The sequence below is a fragment of the Ambystoma mexicanum genome, chromosome 8 (genome assembly GCF_040938575.1).
Source record: "Ambystoma mexicanum isolate Mex_15411 chromosome 8, UKY_AmexF1_1, whole genome shotgun sequence".
NCBI lineage: Eukaryota > Metazoa > Chordata > Amphibia > Caudata > Ambystomatidae > Ambystoma > Ambystoma mexicanum.
This window is the reverse complement of record NC_090929.1, coordinates 1483153347-1483172532: the sequence shown is the minus strand read 5'-3', so window position 1 is coordinate 1483172532 and position 19186 is coordinate 1483153347. Positions and strand designations below refer to the sequence as shown.

General features: G+C 44.7%; 1 protein-coding gene across 4 annotated transcripts in view; it reads left to right on the top strand.

Moving 5' to 3' along the window:
• Nucleotides 1-15451, top strand: part of LZTS2 (leucine zipper tumor suppressor 2) — a 738816-nt gene extending 723365 nt beyond the window's left edge. For all 4 annotated transcript variants that reach the window (XM_069611659.1, XM_069611660.1, XM_069611661.1 and 1 more), the window contains 2 exons: nt 5207-5476; nt 11223-15451. In XM_069611659.1, the coding sequence (XP_069467760.1) occupies nt 5207-5476; nt 11223-11927 (975 nt within the window). In that variant the 3' untranslated portion in view covers nt 11928-15451. The remainder of the gene's footprint in view (nt 1-5206; nt 5477-11222) is intronic.
• Nucleotides 15452-19186: the final 3735 nt, after the last annotated feature.

The following is a 19186-nucleotide window of genomic DNA, read 5'->3' as shown; positions in this document are numbered from 1 at the left end:
CTCAACTCCGCTTTATTTAGCAATTGCCATGAGCCACATAGTTGAAATGCCATATAGAAATGCAATACTGGACGCAGTCATTTCTTATGTACTATATACTTCTGACTTCTTTTACAAGGAAGCCATTTTGTTAAAATGTTTGTCCCAATCCCTGCAAACAAAATTCACGTGTTGTATCGTTCTTCAGTCACAATTGGGACAGAACCTTAACGTTCAATTGCCTAACCAAAATGAGGACATAATGAAATACTGAGGTGTACACCAGCACTGGTTCATGAACCTTCTATAGTGATTCCCAAACCCAAATTGGGACATAAAGATAAGGTGTGGATTCCCTGCCAACATTGGCATGTGGTCTTTGTTTTCCTAGTCTTCTATTACGTAAGCACCAGGAATGAGTTGTTGCAGTTTCTGAACGGCAATTCAGTTGCAGCTCTGCACATTTCCACAGACCAATGAGCTTCAAGATGCACGAAAGACTTTACCACCATTGCAAGTCCTTGAGGAATGATTATATGATAATCAGTGCACGGGTGTGTGTAGCCTAATAAGTGGATTAGTCTTTCCCAAAGAATGCATACATAAGCAATAAGAAAGTGGGACCTAGAATAAACTATAAAAGGGGATTGACGCTTTATTTGTCGACACCCTTCGTAGGAAGAGCTACTGCTTTTAAGCCCAACCAGTCCTTCTTGCGTTTTCTTGACTCTGGCAATGTGTCTACAATGCATTGTGTCATGCAAGGGGAAAATTGAAAGTTGCAAGCTACAAGTCAAGCATCAAAAGTCACTTGCCACTTCAATTCTCCACGTGCCCAGAGCATACAGGGCCTCATCGCGAGGTTGGGCTGTATTCCCGGCTGTAACACCGCCGACTGTTATAGCCTTAGCACCGACCGGTCCGGTGGTATTAACACCGGATCACGGGTTGAGCGTTAATGGTAAATTCCTATTCCTGATAGGGTCAATTGGATCCAGTGGGCCATTTTCGATGCTAATACTGTGGGCTAATACAGCCGGCTGTAATACCGCTGAAAATAGGGATTTTCGCCTCCAGAAAAAAAGCTGGAGGTAAAAAAGGCAATTTAGTGCCCAATTCATGATAGGGCCAGCCCTTAAATGCGGTGGTAATACTGTTACCGCCGCATTTATGGGCTACAGCCCAACTCGTGATGAAGCCCACAGTTTCTTGCTCCCCAAGAGTCAATGATCACTCCCCGATGGTTCGTACACATTTTGAGGCACGTCATGTGAGCAACACTTTGGTACGAATTCTAGAGAATCTTGTTCTGCATGAAAGTCTCCTCTCATCCATGAAGCAGCATTCTCCAGATGCTTGCTACAGCCATTGCTTAGAAAGACAAGGATATGGAAACCAAAGCCGGGTGCCTCTTGCGGCACAGTTCATTGCATTTCCGAAATTCAGGTCAACCGTGCATTCCAATTTATTGGTCAAAAATATTTGCCATTTATAAATGCTTTTATAATGCTAACCTTTACGTTTGGGGGTAGCAGAGGAGCTCAGTGAGAGATTTGGGCCTTTACTGGCCTGTCTGACCAGATTGTGACGGAGTTATCACTATTGGCAGCCCAGGTATATTGCCAGGGCGCTAATAGTTTTCCTTAAAAATAAATAAATCCGGTCACGCATGATTCAGATTAATCAATTGATTGATTCATTCATCATTCGGTTGCCTTTCATCACAGCAGGCAGACCCAAATAGTAAAGGTCCAGTTGAGAGCTCTGTCCGCCAAATTTGTCCAGGCTACTACCCCTCCACAACCATGGGGAATTCTCTGCAGCACTCACTCTGAAGTTTTTAATTTTGGCTCTGCGCAGTGGACAGCTGGGTGACTGCCCTTCAGCGGTCACCCGTCTACAGCCACCACCTTGGCCACACAGCATTTATCGGAGGGATTGATGAGGTGGGTGTAGCAGTGGGGCAGCAGGTATGTCACATTCTAGCTGCACCTTGCCTTGCGTTCAGTGGCAGCAGGGCTAGGGATGGAGGTGGGAATGGTTCGCACATGGTCACTGCGCTTCAATGTCACTGCTGTGACCATGCAAACTGGCATAATGGCACTGTGCCAAATGGGCACATTAGAATATTGCCAAATAATGACGAGACCTAATGAAACTTGGTACCGCCTGCTAACTGGGCATATATTTGACAATGGTAGGACTGCTTGGGCATTGGGATGCAATAGTGAAAGTACTTTTAATGGGAATACCTGCAATGCACTGACTCATTTGTCTTTTATTGGGGAAAGACTGGAATGCATAGAAGTATCTAGGATTTGATGGCAATACCTGCATATTATGTTTTTTATATATGTTTTATTGGTTAAAAGTCAAATATGTATAAAACAATCTAACTTAAAATAAACCTTTAACATTTCTGTTCCAAAATGAACATCCACAAACTACAACAATACCTGCAAATTATGTGAGCATGAAAGCACGTCCTGGCAATGCCCGCTGTGGCCGCCCCTGCGCATAGCCCAGAAATGACTGGGAAATGATGCAAGTACCTAGCGCTGGCGCAAATGCCTTACGCAGGCCTGTACAAAATCTAAAAGAAGGATTGGAGTAAGCAGGCCTCTTCTCGCCTGATGTGCAAGAGTTTCTAGGTTTGACCTCAGAAGTAATGATTTGCTATTCCATTGTGGTGTAGAATCTTCAAACGCAGAAGAGATCACGCTCTCATCAAATCTTAACAAAGCATTAGCAGACCGGGCCAATGAGGTCTTATTGAGTAAAGCGCTTCCTTCTGAGATATGTGCTCAGGCTGCAGGTCATTGGTGGGATCCGACTCTGCATCACGCCTGTGGGTCGATCCGTGGAGTACATTTAGGATCCTCCAGTCTATTCTAGCCCACTCTGCACGTGCAGTTGGGTTCTCCCCGGCTACGTCCAACTAGGCTCTCCTCTGCAAAGGTGTCGGTGGCGGATGCCATTGCTTTTTGACTCCTTTGAGCCGGTATCTAGTCATTGCATCGAATTAAAAAGCATTGCATGCCTTACCATAGAAAAAAATGCATTAAAAAAAGCATTGAATGCATTTTTTTTAAGATAACGGGTTTGTTTTAATTATAACAGGTTTTAAAGGTTAAAAAAGGGAGGCTGTGGGGGATCCTCTCCATTAAAAAAAATGCATTTGATGCTTTTTTTAGATGCTTTTTTTCCATGGCAAGGTATTCGATACTTTTTAACTCGATGCAATGACTATAAAAACCCTCTGAGCCTGTTTCCATTCGTCGAAGTGAGTGGGCACGGTTAACAGCTCCGCTACATTTTGCAACCATTTTCACCGTTTCGTAACTGTTCTTTGTGAAGTTAAAGCACACTGCTCCCCTTTACCCCCCAATAGCAGTTACGGCTAAACTGAAATCTGCTACAACTGAATTGAGTGCCAACCAGCATGACTGCACTCCTTGAAAATTATAATTTTAATTGTGATACCCTTTTTCAACTCTACAAAGATAGTGTAGGAATTTACAATAAGCCAAAAAGCAAGTTTTTACCGAGCAGTTAGCCATTCATGTAACTGCCTCTTGTTTTTTACTGACCATAACAGACTGGATTGAAAAGGTCCCTTTTCCTCTAGAATGTACCAAACATATAAGGCGCCAATTACTTTCTACTCTATTTAATTGAAATAGTAGCAATGCTGAATATTCATGTTGATGTTAGATTTGCTGCAGCCTGTATATGCTACTAACTTTCTGAAATAGACCCTGCTGACTGAGGAAGCCCCTATACCATGAGGCTACTCAGTTCACGCTGCGATCCCTGCCATCAGATCCAACTCCTATGACTGATCTACTAGGGCCCGTTTGGGCACCTCTGAAGCACATCACTCAACCCACCGATTTCCCCCCCCCCTCCCTCCCCACACCAACTATATGCTTCATCAGAACGTACTCTAGTTTTTAACCGGACTCCACGGGTCTAAGACCTTTTCGTTCACACACAAATGGCTAATGGCGGTTACAAACACGCATTCCTACGACCACTGTCCTATCCTAACCCCCCCTCTCCCGACTGTTTTGCCCATGGAATTTGTTCTTTTTACTGTCCAACCCCTCTTTACTATCGACTTCCCACACCTCCCGACTCCTCCATTCCAGAGACTACGGTCTGGTGACAGGGTCCCTGGCGGGTTCGCGATATGCCACTTTTCGGACAAGCGACGTAACACCACCATGGTGCGGACGGGCGCAGTATAAATACTTAACATAACATGTGCTCGTCGGTCTATTGGTGCAGGTATGCCAGTCGACGTTTTGGACACTACAGTGCCCAATTCCAACCATAGGTTTAGCGAAAGAAACAATTTCATCCTGATTTTGGAGTTGCCCATTTTCTGTCTGTAAACATGAAAATGCTTAGTTTTAGAAAGTACGTTTTTTTCCCCACTTTCCAATGATAACTAAGCATTGGGTCGTTTCATTGGAGTGGCCAGCTGCAGACACCACTAATATGATGATCCCATGCTGTGCTGGGCGTCTAGCAGAACAATGGGCGAAAAAGAGAAAATTGCTACGCCGCCATTGTGATCCATTATTTAAGCGCAAACAACATTAGCCCCAGCGCAATTCCAGAGCAGGTGCCACTTGTGTTGGTTCTAATACAGACTTCCCACTGCACTTGCACAGTTTGATACCACCCGAGGGACCAGTTTACCGTAGCTTTGCGAAAACAAAGCACAATTGCATTAGTGCCAGTGCAAATATCGTGCACTACCTTTGCGCTAGCAGTAATGCGATTGCACATATGATTTGCCCTAGCGCTTCGTTCTGTACATAATTAGTTATTAATGAAGGATCGTGTACATTACTCGGTGATTTCCGATCGTTTCCTTCAGATTCCGGAATAACAAACATATTGACCCAGAATGTATCAAAATATGAATCGAAATTCCTGGGGCAGACTACCAACACAGTTGGGGAGTGCAATTGTTTTTTTGAGTATGCACGATTGCATCAGCGCTAGAATGTTTGTATTTGCACGTGGGTGGTTGCCTTTTACACATGCCCCGCTTTTTTTCCTTCTCAATAATCCTGCCCCAGGTGTCCCTTTCTAAGAACCACAAAACTTATGTCTGGAGTGCACAACGTGCTTTGGTAGCCAGGAAAATTCCAGAATAGTTGGAAAAATCTGCATCCCTCCTCATGTTCTCTTTCTGCTTGCTTTGTCTTGCCAGGTGTATGAGGAGAAGCAGAAACGTGGCGAGCAGGAAATGGAGGAGCTGCGACAAAGCTACGCCATCAAGATGAAGCAGGCGTCGCAGAAGGCCCAGCGGCTGCAGCAGGTGCTGCAGCTGCAGATCTTCCAGCTGCAGCAGGAGAAGAGGAAGCTGCAGGAGGACTTCTCCCAGCTGCTGCAGGAACGCGAGCTGCTAGAGAAGAGGTGCGCCTCGTTTGAGCGGGAACAGACGGAGCTGGGGCCACGGCTCGAGGAGACCAAGTGGGAGGTACGCGGCAGATGGTGCCCTTTGTGAGGCACTCAATGACTAGGCTGGACACGTCTCTTCTTTTCGTCCCCTTCTCATAGTGTCCCTCAGGACTTGGTGCTTGGTCCTCTGTTGTTTTCCCACTACACCATACCTCTTTCTGCTCTCATCATATCCTGTGATTTATCGTCAAACTTTTATGACGACACTCAAATCTTCCTCTTTCTCCTCCTTCAACGAGACTCTGCCATCCAACACTGGATGTCTACCCACTTTCGTCAACCCAAGACTACAAAACAGAAGTCCTCTTTTTACCCCGGTACCACTTTACATACTCCTCTGCTTCCACCTACTCTCTCATTTCCTCCCTCGACTCTCTCTTCCTTTGCTTGAAACCTCTGTGTTTCTAATGACTCTTTTCTGCCCTTCTCACTTATCTCCAACACTGTTCACACCTGCAATCTCTTCCTCCTCGTGCCACCGGCTCCCATCATCCCAGGCCACCAGACTCGGCCTCATTTCTCTTATTTTTTCGCTTATTGATTATTGCTCCGCCCCGTTTCCTGGACATCCTGCTTCTCATCTTACCCCCAGTTCTGTTTACAACTCGGCTCTCCGTCTTATTTCTCCCTTTCCCATAGCTCTTCTGTCCCCTCTTCTCTCTTCTGCATCCCATGTCTACCCTTTGACTCCCGTCTTCTTTTCAATTTCCTTTGCATTGTTCACAGGTGCATTCATGTTCTTGCCGGACTCTGTCGGTCTTCTCTTGTCTCTCTCCACCCTCCTTCACTCTATTCACTTTTCCAATTTCTCTTTACCGTGCCTAAGCCTGCTTGTGCCTTATCCCATTACCGCTCTTGTTGTCACATGTGCCTGTTGCCTATTGAGTGCATTCGTACAAGCGCTAGACATGTAAAAAAACACACATTTGTCAAGTCTACTTTTATATTGTTGCAGTGAAAACATTAGATCAATGGAAATATGCGTGTTAACTCTTTTTCCGTAGCACTGCAAAACCTTTTAGTTTCTGAGAAATTGCCTTGCCAACATCCTGCATGCAAGTGCCTCACAGATGCCAGCAATGTTAGTTTCCATAAAACTAAACTCCAGTGATCTCACCGAAATATCTCTCCAAATGACAAAGCAGCGGCAGAGAGAACACAGACGCCGTTCAGAAGCATAAGCACCTTTGCATCAATCATTCCAACAGTTGGCTATGGGCCTCATGACAAGTTGGGTGGTAGCCCTTAAATGCGGCGGTAACAATATTACCGCCAGCCCTTACTCCAGTGATATCAGCGGTAGATCTCTTCAAATGAAAAAGCAGTGGTAGAGGGAACACAGAAGGCGTTTAGAAGCATAAGCACCTTTGCATAAATCATTCCAACGGTTGCTTATGTCTGATACGCCTGGTCTCTTGGCACCGATCAAGGAAATAGACCTGAATGCATCTTACTGCAAATAAACCTCATATTCTGAGTCCCCAGAGATTTTCAGCAAAGTGCCTTGGTAGCTTAGCAGGAGTGATGCCTATGTAACTCTGCCACTGTACATGGGCAGTTGCCACAGCTCTCCTTTATACCACCCAGGCTGAATAACCACCCCACGTACCTAGACAGTGAGGATATTTGATTGGTTTGTTGAACATGTTCAGAATACAGGAAACAAACTAGATGCCATCTCTTCATTGTCTGTAGAATGATTGGTCACTCTATCCTCTAGCCTCTAGTTTACAAAGCTTGTGGTTATCACGCTGCCTCAATTCACACCCAGGCAAGGGCATTCAACCAATCGGGTAGCTGTCAATGCAGGTAGAGACTGTCGGTGATCGCCCGTGCTCCATCTGTGCAGCTTCCCCAGTGCTGTCATCTTTCTGTTGGTGATTTGACACTGCAGCCCAGTTCCCCTCCCAGCCTGCCTCTGTCCTCCCCAACATACCCAACCCCATAATTAACCACAGGCCTAACTGCGGCTATGCGCTCCTTCCTGTCTGCACAGGGCCACTGCAACAGAAATAGAAAAGGGACTGTCCTTTTTCTTTTTTCCTATTTGGCAGGCATTCTTTTGGTATTTTTTTGCCTTTTTTTTTTGACAGGTGTGTGAGCACACACAAGATGCTTTTAAACTATTTGCCTCCTGGATGAAGCCCCAGAGTGTGAAAAGCTATTGTCGGGGTGGGGCGGGGGGGCGCACAGGATCGATAATTGTACTGAACCCACTCCTCACTTGGGCCTACCTATGCTCACACTGATGGGCCGTTACCAGCCATGTATTATGCCCCCTGTAAGAAACTCATGGTGGCAACAGTAAACAGACACAAGTGATCACAGTTCAAGGGTGTTTATTAAACTGTATATGCGGGTTGGAAAAACACCTAATCTAAGATAGGAGCAAGCTACGACCATCAAATAATAATAAGGCAGTCCTAGTGGTGTCTTGTCAAATAAAAGGGCCTATACTAAGAAAATCCTATTGCCAATCTTTCCGCTAAATACAAACAATGTCAAGGAGTTCCCCCCTTCTCACCTGAGTTCTATCTTTGCTGGATTTCTTGATCGATGCCTTCTTGTGGACTGATCGAGTCTTGAATAAGGCTGCACGAGTCTCTTCCGACTCCAGCGTGCGTTCAAAGTTCTGGGATGCAAGGATCCAGGAATCCGGAAAGTTAACAGAGTGCACAACTAGCAAACGAGTCCAGGAATCAAGAAAGGAAGGAAAGGGACTAGGAATGGGGTAGGCTGGAAGAAGCAAGGCGAAACCATACCGCGAGCTACAGAGCACACGTCTGGTTGCAACTTCGCAATAGCATTGAGATGCGCGGAGTCGCGGGAGGCGTGGTCTATAAATAGAACACGCTACGTCCAAGGTGTAGAGCGAGGAAGGTGTTTCACAGGGGGCGACCATGTTGGAAGTACAAGGGAGTGTAAGCCCCGTTGAGACAAGGACCAGGAAGTCCAAAAGGGGCGTGTTCTGTAGTTCATGACACAATGAGTGTGGGAGAAGGTTCACAGGAAAGAAAGAAGGCTTCACAAATAATAAGTCAGGATGTGGTAGTCGTGGTTTCCATTCCCTGTGTTTTGAGCACGGGACACGGTAGGACTCCGGAGCACAGGACACGCTCAGGCTTTCCCAGCACGACCAAACAGTTCCCCGTTCAACTATCAGGGCCTTTGATGGTTAAGTCTCGTTCCTACAAAAAGTTTCTTGCCTCTGAGGATCTGATGTGTTCTAAAAATAATCAACAAAAGTTCCTGTCTGCTTGCTTGACCACTTCGACCCAAGTCTCTTGCACCATTCCCAAGGCCTTCTGGTAACGGTAGTTTCAACCATGGGGTATTACCCCCCAGGTCTCTCAAGCAAGCACCTGCGTGGTGCCCGACTCCCTTGTAGCTGGCTTTCCACTCTCAAATCAAAATAACAGTTCTTTGTACCTTCTTCAATCAGATGTTTTACTACTTTTGTTAAAACACAGTTCAGTTTCGTATTAGTTCTCCCTTCGATTCACTGGCTGTGATGAACCGATCAGCTTCTCTTTTCTCTACAGTCAAGGTCGGTACCACGAGGCTTGGTTATCAGCAGAGGGCCCTGTACACTGTTAACATCTGCTGCAAAACTCGCGGGCTGTTGGTCACGGTCTTACATTTCCTTCTGTGGAGGTTTCAAGGGCATGGCTTGGAAAGGGCAAGGTCTCTTCTCTCCTTGTCACCCACTCGGTTTGCACCGTGTTTCTCCTCCTCTTGAACTGCTGTGTTGTTGGCTCTCTCGTTGTGCGGTCTGCCTTGCTCGTATTTTGCTCTCGTGCTCCACCTTTTATCCCTGTGGGGAAGGGAAAGGGCCGTCAGGTGTGTGATTCTGACCAATTGCCTGACTTTACCTGACCCTGGCGTTGAGACATGTCAGGTAAATTACTTTAGTGTTTGTCCGTCTTTTGCGATCAGAGACAGTGTTCGTGTCTGAAAAGAGGGCGTAGAGTGTTTGAGTATCCTATGGGGTAAGATTGGGAAAGGGTATAAGAAGGGGGATACCACGTCAGCGTGCCTCCTCCACTCCCCAAGGAACCCCATTCCAGGTGATCCTCCCTCACTGGTCCACCCCCAGGAACTGGATCAAATAGCGATGGCTGTGTCCTGGCCACCTGAATGACAGATCTTCAAGGACTAGTCAGGGACCCTGATTGCAATATACTTGCTTTCCTTTTCATGAGGTGATTATAAAGTTTGCCAATGTGCCCCTCCACACTTCTATTCTTCTAGTTAATCTGCCTCTCGTGTCCATCCAGGATTCCACACGGGCACCCTTCATTGCGGCAGCTCTTCTCCATTTGCCGGATGATCTCACTCATGCATACATCCATTCAAAACCTTCTTCTGTTTTTGTTTTTTGCTCCTCATGTTTTTTCCACACTGTTGAATTCCACACTCGTCTTAACTTGCTCTTGTGTTTCCGTCTCTGGCCCCACTTGATGCCTGTCCCATCTCCTCTTGTTATTACTCTTTCCCTTATATTATGTTGTTAGTCTTCTCTCGCTCTGCTTTACTTTCTATTCTCTGTGTGGTACCAAAGGTCAGAGCTGTAGCCGCTGTTTTGATGTTGGCCAGCTTCCTACACAATTGTAATCCTTCTTTTTATTATCCCCAAGTCATTTTATATCGATAATACAATTCCAAAATATATCCTCCTCTGGCTCTCTGTAATTTAGGCTTGGATGGTAGTCCAATATCTTCCTTTAAACACTAAAGAATTGAATATTTCTTCCTCAACAGTATCTTGTTGTTTCTGCACTCTGCCAACCCTCCACTGACTTTGCTCTCAATTACTGTGCCACCCTTTATTCTTGCTCATATTCTAGGTGTTATTTTTTATTCATCTCTTCTCCTTCACCAAACAAAGGTTATGGCTGCACTTGTCTCTTTCAATACCTTGTGGGTATTCGATCCCAGAGGCCTGCATGGTATTCACCTGTAGCTGCAGGTGTTTCTGTAGACCCATCTTGCATTCTGGCTACCTGTTGGTATTCCCTGCCTGTTCCCCTTTTATTTCAAGTAGCCCTTCTATGTTTCGAACCTACGGCATCTTTTGTGACCACCCTATTTGTAGCTACCTCCATTGGTTACCTGTTTCATCTCGTTAGTATGCAGTGTGATGGCTTCCCTTCTGACGTTGGTCTGCTTCTGCCTTCTTTAGGTTTTTGATATCATTCAATGACCCAGTTTTGATATGGTTTTCAGTCTAGCCATATTTTTAGTTGCACAATTTCTTAGTTACTTTTGCTTCAGTTTTATAACTGTGTTGCATAATACATCTTTTGGGAGGGTTTCCATTCACAGTGACTTTAAATGCAAACCTTCCCAAATTATGTGCATGAAAAGGCAAACCCTGGTTACAGAGTCCGCTGAGCGCTTTGAAACACTTGCCTGTGTATAGGCGCTTCATAAATAAACATTACCATACCATACCTTGGTGTATGCAGCATGATCACACACTTGTCTTTGAGGGCCGGACTTAGTCAACTTTTGGCATCAATTGCATCCATTCTAGGTAAATTTGTCTCATGAATATTCATTGTGGTTATATTGAATGTATGCCTGGATTCAGGTCTTGGATGACTGGCCAGCCTATAATGTATGGTTGATCTGCCTCAGTCTATGGACTGTCCATACCATTCACATGTGTAACACGAATTCTAAAAACTGATTGAGCCTACCTTTGGATGTATTTGTGAAATAATTGTATATATATGTTTAATGTTTCCTGTGCTGTTTTGCAGGTGTGTCAGAAATCTGGGGAGATCTCGCTCCTTAAACAGCAACTGAAGGAGTCTCAGGCTGAGCTGGCACTGAAAGGGAACGAGATGCTGCTCCTCCGATCCCAGCTACGAGAGACCCGGTCTGAGCTGCAGGCCAGTGAGGAACAGATCCAGGAGCTGCAGGACACCACCCACACCAAAACTCTGGAGCTGGAGGTGTGCGAGAATGAACTGCAGCGTAAGAAAAATGAAGCTGAACTGCTGCGGGAGAAAGCAGGAAAGCTGGACCAGGAAGTGATCAGTCTGCGAGAGGCTGCGATAGTGGGCACTCGCCACGGACTGAGTCTTTACCATGAGCAGGAGGAGGCTCTGTTGATGTACGAGAGTGACGAGGCCAAAGCACAGCGTCAGAATGTGGACATGATGCAGGGTTTGATGCAGCAGGTGGAGAGGTATAGGGGGGAACTGATGTATGAACGGCGGCGCAGTGAGGAGCAGCTGGAGAACTTTGAGGATGAGCGCCGCACATGGTATGAGGAGAAGGAGAAAGTGATCAGGTACCAGAAGCAGCTCCAGCACAACTACATCCAGATGTACCGGCGTAACCGGGAGCTGGAGAGGGACATAAGACAGTTGACATTGGAGCTGGAGGCCAGGGAACTGGACGAGTGTGACCTGCACGGAGCAGAAATCCAATTTGAAGAGATCGCAGCCACTGAAATCTGAAAGTCGTAGCATTTGCATCACCCTGTCTGCCTTTCCTTAAACCTGGCGGACAAATCGCCTCTGTATCGCAGCTGCCAAACAATAACACGCAAGCACATCTTGGGATGACCCCAACAAATCACACAGACCTTTATGCAATTATAGAAACCATGTATATAAAGAGACCTATATGTATAGAACATAGAAGGAGCCTTTTATTTGGGCGGGAAATGACCCACCTTCAACAGTGTGCAACCAAATAGCGATTAGTAGCAATAGACATGAACAGAGTCTGCGTTAATGACCAAAGCTTGCCAAATGGTGGATGGATGGATGTGTGTTTTTGTGGAGAAGCATGCTTATCTTCTGGCCAACAGAAGAGTGTGAATGTCTGCATTGGATGCTCTTCAAAATGAGTTTAACTCTGGCATCTATCTAAAACCTATGCCAAACATGAGGGAGCAATGCCATTGACAAACACTTATATATACAAAACCATACTGGATATTCCCCCTTGCGCCTTCGCCATGCTTCTTTGGGGGGCATTCATCAGTCCACTAACGTACATTTTTAAGCTGCTTTAGTTGACCGCTTTCCTTACGTGGCACCACATTTTAAGCCAGTGAAATCAAATGGGTTAAACATAGGTTCTGGAAGATGTCTTGTGTTTTTTAAATCTGCTCTATTTCTTTTATCGGTCATATCAGAAATATCTTTAAAATTCTGGATTGCTAGCCCGTTTTTCATCATGACGCATGGTTTGCATCTTTCAGTAGAAGACGAAGAATGGATGTAGTGACCGTGTAATCGGTTGGGTGCCTGCCTGCTCCTAGGGGCTGTAGTGCTGTGGGGGGAAAAAAAAGCTTTGCTCCAGTTTGGGTGGTCTCTGATACCATTGGAGAAGAAGGGGACACGATGCAGGGGCACAGAGCTTACTGCCCGCAGCACCAAATTGGGATGTATGTACCAGACTGTGGTAAAGATCACTTTTTTTACGGAATGTCTATATATATATATATATCTATCCCAAGGGCACTGAAAGGGTCATGAGAGTGTTTATTTCAATAGATTGACACTTGCTTTGGTACTTTAAAGACACTGGCTACATATTACTTTTGGATTGATCGGTTTCAATCTTGTGGGATTTAACCTTTCATTGAGGGTTTCAGGAAAGCACACAGTCCAGCAAGCATGTGTGCATTTTTCAAGTATGTAAATATTGTAGTATAAGAAATATTTTTTTCATATAGAAAAAATTATCAAAAGAAACTAATTTTTTGTAAACAGAAAATGTCTAGTTTTCTTCGTGACTTGCTAGGATTTTCTCTCACCTGTGTTTTGGACCAGTGCTCTTTGTTACTAGATCACAAGCCTTCTCACACCATTGCTCGCATCCCTTTCTTGGCAGGAATACAGAAGGCCCCCTACACTCACTACTCTTAAGTAGTCTGTCCAGACAGTAGCGAGAGAGTGAGTTAAAGAGGTCACTGCATTCAAACTGATTTTTAGAGACTCGCCTACTTCACGCCTTGCAGTGAGGATGTTGGGGTGCGATGGGTTTGAGTTTTGTAGCTTCCCTTCATTTCTCCAATACTGAAAGTCCAGTCGTCACTCAGTATTTCCACTGTGTTTTAAAGCCTCATCTCAGGCACTTGCTCATATGTTATTCTGAGCAGGGATTCCTTCCACAAGAGAGAGAGAGAGAGAGAGAGACAGACAGACAGAGAGAGAGAGTGTGTCCCAGATGAGATGTTTTAGGACATTACTTTTTATGGTATTCTTGAGAAGTGGCAGTGATGATTAGAAGTCACTGACCTGTTTAATGCAAGCCCTGAAACATAGACCTTTGTGCGTTTCTTCCATTGTGTGCCCTTGGAACATGAACCTGGCATACAATTCAGTAAATTAATTCCATATGCTTCTGGAAATTGCCTTATTGATCCATTCCATTGCAGTTTGTAATCCAGAGTAGTTGTCAAGTTTTAGAAAAGGGGATGTAGTGTAAGTTATGCTGCTGCAATGTTGGGGCTCACATTGGAAAAAATGGGGCTTCCCCAGGCTTTAATTTTCAGTAGTGGTCCATAAACTCCTCCTTTCAATATCCTGCTGAGGCTCGATGCACTTGAGATAATGTCCACTAGGGGGAGAGCCAGTGGGAGAGTGAGACCAGAAATAAAAAATAGGCTTTGCCCTTCCCGGCCAAATGTTAAACTTGAAGTTCATTTGGAACCTGTCCCCTCCGTTGTTATGGACAAGGACGGTTGATTACTGTTGTCTGCTCTTTCCATTATTAGATTGCAGAAATATTGACTAAATAGTAGTGACATACTATTGATCCAGATAAATGGAAGAGTGAGAAACGTTATACTTTCTTGGGAAGGCCACTTATTCGGCCTATCTTGAGAATTAGGATAGTAGGATGTTCATAGTTTAAGAATGGAGATTTGAAGTCTGATCAGGTTCTGTGTCTGCAGTACCTATCTAGGGGCAGAGGAACTCTACCTAATGGCAGCTATGAGCATCAACATTTGACAAGCCTTTTTTTGTATGTTCGAAGAAGCAGAATGAACCTACTTTTCATTTCAAGTGAAAGATGGCCCACCAAACAAACGATTTCCCTTTGTTCCATCTGTCAACTTCTTTCAAGGCCCCTCATTTTGAAATTGAAGCTCCATATGTGGGAATGCAGCATTGGGCAGAGCAGATGATCCACTGACTTAGAACTCTTAGAGCATCATACAATGCTGCTACTTGTGACTTGAGTATTGCGATGGATCACCGAAGACTTGCTGACCTGGGAAAGGCAACTCCCAAGTACATCACACGTTGTATACTTGGCTGGTGATAAGGTTGTTGAATGTGACTTTCCAAGTTAACTTGTTTCATGGGCCGTCATCATAATGCCTGGTTTCCTCAGTGGTTGTTCATGGAAGACCGCGGGATGCCTGTGATATCTACACCAAGTTCTTCTCAGGGTGATCCGCCACACTCGGGTGAGCACACAGCCACTCATAGCAACCATCATATCACATTATTGTGATTGTGCTCCAAAACAAATCTCCAATAGCCTCTTAGTGTCTGAATCGGTGTGTGGCCAGTGAAGGAGCCAAGATACTTTTTTTTTTTGCCTCGTCTTAAGTGCACTTGCATTATAAATAATTTATGTGTTTCAATTTTGCACCTTCTCTCGGACACTCATGTTACCGGCTTTTAAAGATTTCCTTTAGTACAGATAAAATGGAGATGGAGGAACCACGGTGAACTTGGTGAACATGGGAGCATGGATATAGAATTATTGTATGTAGAAACAAAAAAATTCTCTTTAACCAGGGCTTGCTTTGTCTACATGCACTGTTTCCTTCCTCCACTTTAATTGCTTTTTAGCATCACATCTGTTTTTTTGTATTTATTTAAATACAAAATGTGCATTGAATATCCTTAAGTGTTATTTTGCTCCATGAAAGTGTTGGAACTGCATGTACTGCAGTTCCCCCTAAAACATTTGTACTACCAAGAGTCTTTAATAAAAAAAGTAAAGTAAAATATTTCTCTACTAAGTTTTTACCACTTTGGATATTTATATCCATATTTTTACTAACTTTTAAAAATCTTTTTTTTTTTAAAGGGAATTTAAATCTTTTGGAGACCTTTAAAGAAATGCATTTCCCCCTAGAAATGCCTTCAGTCTGTGATCATACTTTGTGTTAGTGCTCGATTAACACTTAATATGTAGAGGGCTGCTGCACGCGGTTTTGTTCTAGTGATGCATTTCTATTTTACTGTCACACATGTTGCGGGGCAGTGGGAGGGGCTGTAATAGCCATGCTTTTAAAAAAATGTAACTTTTATTTGTACATATGTTGCTTTCATAATCAAGATATTCTGCTGAGGATGGACAGGCCTAATCTAGAATGAAATGCTTCAGGTTTATATCAATTTTGGAGCCTCTCTTACCTCTTCCCAGCTTTAGGGTCACTAATATGGTTTTAAAACTGACCTTAGAACTACAACAGCACACTATCACAACTACCACCTTTTATCTTTTCTGCTCCTGGTTTCATTGTGAAGAATTCCCTGCAGGGTTGAAGCAAAACCCTAATACTGAAGACCTGGTGCCGCGTCAAAAGCAGGTGAGTTGTGGCTGTTGGTAGCAGGGGAGGGGGTTCGTTTTGGACTATGTGAGAAGAGTTTGGGGCTTGTGGGGGACAGCAGTATAGCCCTCTGGGTGAAGTGAACAGGGATTCTGGCTGTTGCTTCGACAAATGACTGACAAATGCCTTGCCCTGCCTCAACGCCAGAGAGCATGACACCTGAGCATGTTAGTGAGGTTTGAGGCATCTCACAGTTTGCTAATTAACATATTAGGTAAGGTGAAATGGGAGACAGCAGTCCACACATTTTAACCTGCCCTTCCACTGAACCTTAAGTTCTTGCTGCGGGGTGAAATATAGCACCTGAAAGCCAGAAATAGAGACCAAAGTGATTTGTGACATCCCATTGAAGTATAAGGCCAGCACAGAAATGGCGATGTCAGACATGAGGCCTATTGAAACAAAAACCGGCCTAAATCTCAAAGGAAAGACAGTGGGCTTAAATCTCAAAAGTGTGACAATATGCGCAATGCATTTCAGCAAGTAAAAGAAAGACATGTGGCTGTCGGTTTTACTAAATCCATGAAATGCTGCAATTTTACTTGGAGACAGACAGCAGCATGTACAATATCATTATGCAACATGAGACTGTGATCCCGAAATCGTAATTGAAACCAAGCTTCTTGCATTTACAAGAAATAAAAGAACTTCCTTTTTGTTTTTCCCTCATCCAAAATGACAGTATGCTAAGAGAAGTGCTCACTAGACTTTCAGAGTTTGAACATGGGTTTTCCCATATAACTGCCCTATACATACAATCTAGAAGTACTACTTGTGTGTTTAGCAAATGTGAGATTAAAGTAGTAACTTACATATGGATATAAGGCCCAGGTGCCTTATAAAATGTCATGTGAATTGCATTGTGTGTGAGTTTAAAAGCCATTGCTTGCAGAACATTACATGCAGCTGCTCAGATGAACCTTAAGCTCCAAGACCTTTCCTCTGCTGGTCTTGGAGAGAGAGGTCTGGTTGTCAACCATCAATCAGGGCCATTGCTAAAAATATAGAAAAATATACTGCTTAGATTTAAACCACGGTGGAAACAGATAAGGCCATGCCTGTTCTTTCTGCAGAAGTGACCTTAAGGTCCATTAGTGTTGCAGCCTGGGCCATTACAGGCCAAGAAGGGAGGGGCAAACATAAACAATAGCCAGCCACTGGTTTATCATATGCAACTTAAGAGAACAAAGGAAAAGGCTGGAGTTTAGTTAATAGAAAAATCCTACATTTCAGTGCTTAAAAAGGGCATCATATATGCCACAACAGTCATTCCAGACTTTCATTAAAAGGGACAGTAGGCCCCTTTGAACCATGCCAAAACGAGTTTGGTGAGATAAACATAACTAAAGTTATTAATAAAAATTTGATTTGGGCCTTCCCTTGATTCCGAGTGATTTGAAAGTTGGAGTGTGTTGCCTGTGAGGAGACCCGGAGCTGTGTGGGTCGAGCTGCAGTATTTCTTTCCATTTCTACCAAAAGGTGGAGTCACCACCATAAAACACCTGGCTCTACGTGGAGCACTGCGGAGTGTGGCAAGAGTGTGTTGCCTGTGTTCCCTGGGGGCCGCGGGGGCCGTGAGAATATAGAGAAATCACCATGAGTCTTAAGTACAGGAATCCCCGCTACACGAGCTCAGGCAAAACGTGCCTTAAAGACAATAACGCCCCTCCCGAAATACGGCGCAGTGCAGGGAGTGCAGGGAACGCAAGCAGTTGAACTGGCCGCAGTGAAAATACATCCAAAGACCGCGCCAAGCGCTGTGGCTATGGCCGTAATCATCGACCAACAAGTAAGTGACATTGGGTCGAGATGGGAGGGTGGAGGAGGATCAGGCGTGACCTTTATTGATATTTAACAAGACATTGAGATTACTCAAGATATTATGTAAAATGCTGTGCAACCTAGTGGAGAGTCCTTACTGCGATCCTCAGCAGCGTTGCACGCCATTCACATCGCCCCGGCCTCTGCCTTCAGGCCCGGCTCCCCCTCCCCTCTGGGTTGCAGCGATGGTGGTGGCGTCGGCACTGGCTGTCCCATGCAGGAGAAAGCAATGCCACTGGCGGGAGGAGCACAGCCCTTTGCACATAGCGGTGAGTGCTTTCATCCTGCAGCGGATGGAGAAGAGGTGTATGGAATTCAATTGAAGGCATTACTGGTGGATGAAAGAGAAAATGAAAGCCAATGTCTCGCGCGAGTGCTTGCCATGCCCAGCATCAGTAGTAATTACATGGAATCCTCGGTGGAGTCCGCCAACAAGGAGAAGAGGTGGCTAGGCAACAGAAAGCTTGACGATCATAACATATTGTATAAGGAGGATACACGGAGAGGAAATACTCATACAATGTCCCGACTACAATTCCCAACGAGAGGCGGAAACACAGTAACTATCCCCCTATTAAAATTAATGGCGTGGAAGATAGTTGCTAATATAGATAAGCCACTCCCCTCAAAAAGACTGTTGCTAATGAAAGAACCAGCCTGCTTACACCTAGTAGTGGATCAAGTTTGCTACAAGCCCAGTTGCACGCAAATCCTACGGGATCCTCAAATAATCTGCCCGAGCAAGAGGGACTAGAAGAAGTATGGGAACCTCTAGGCAATCGGAGGGTCCAAGAAGAGAATTCAAATCCCAGCCAGAACACCACCCAACGCAATTCATTAGTAATTGCAGACCAGGTTCTCAGAGACTTAGCAGCCCTGAATACTAAGTTGGCTGGCACAATGAGATCAAACAAAAAAATGCCAAACGTAGTGACAACGAATCTGGCAGCTAGCATGCTTTATCAGGACAATGACATGAGATTTCTAGTCCATTTAGAATCGAATACTCCTTCATTTGACACAAGAAAAGACGAAATTGTGGCATCACAAAAAGGGACTAGACATGACTTGAGTCCAGAAAGCGACACTTGTGGTTTGCAAAAACGCTTTAAGGGTCCGGGGGGAAAGTCGACTCCCAAACATCGTAATGCGTCCAGAGTTGCGCCTGCTCTAATACAGAATCAAAGAGAATCGGATGTGGCTTCTTCCTCATCTTCAGATGATGAATATAGTTCACCAAATGAAAGACAACGGCTGCATCACGATCTTAAGTCCCAATTGCCAAACGTTCAAGGTGACCAACAGTCA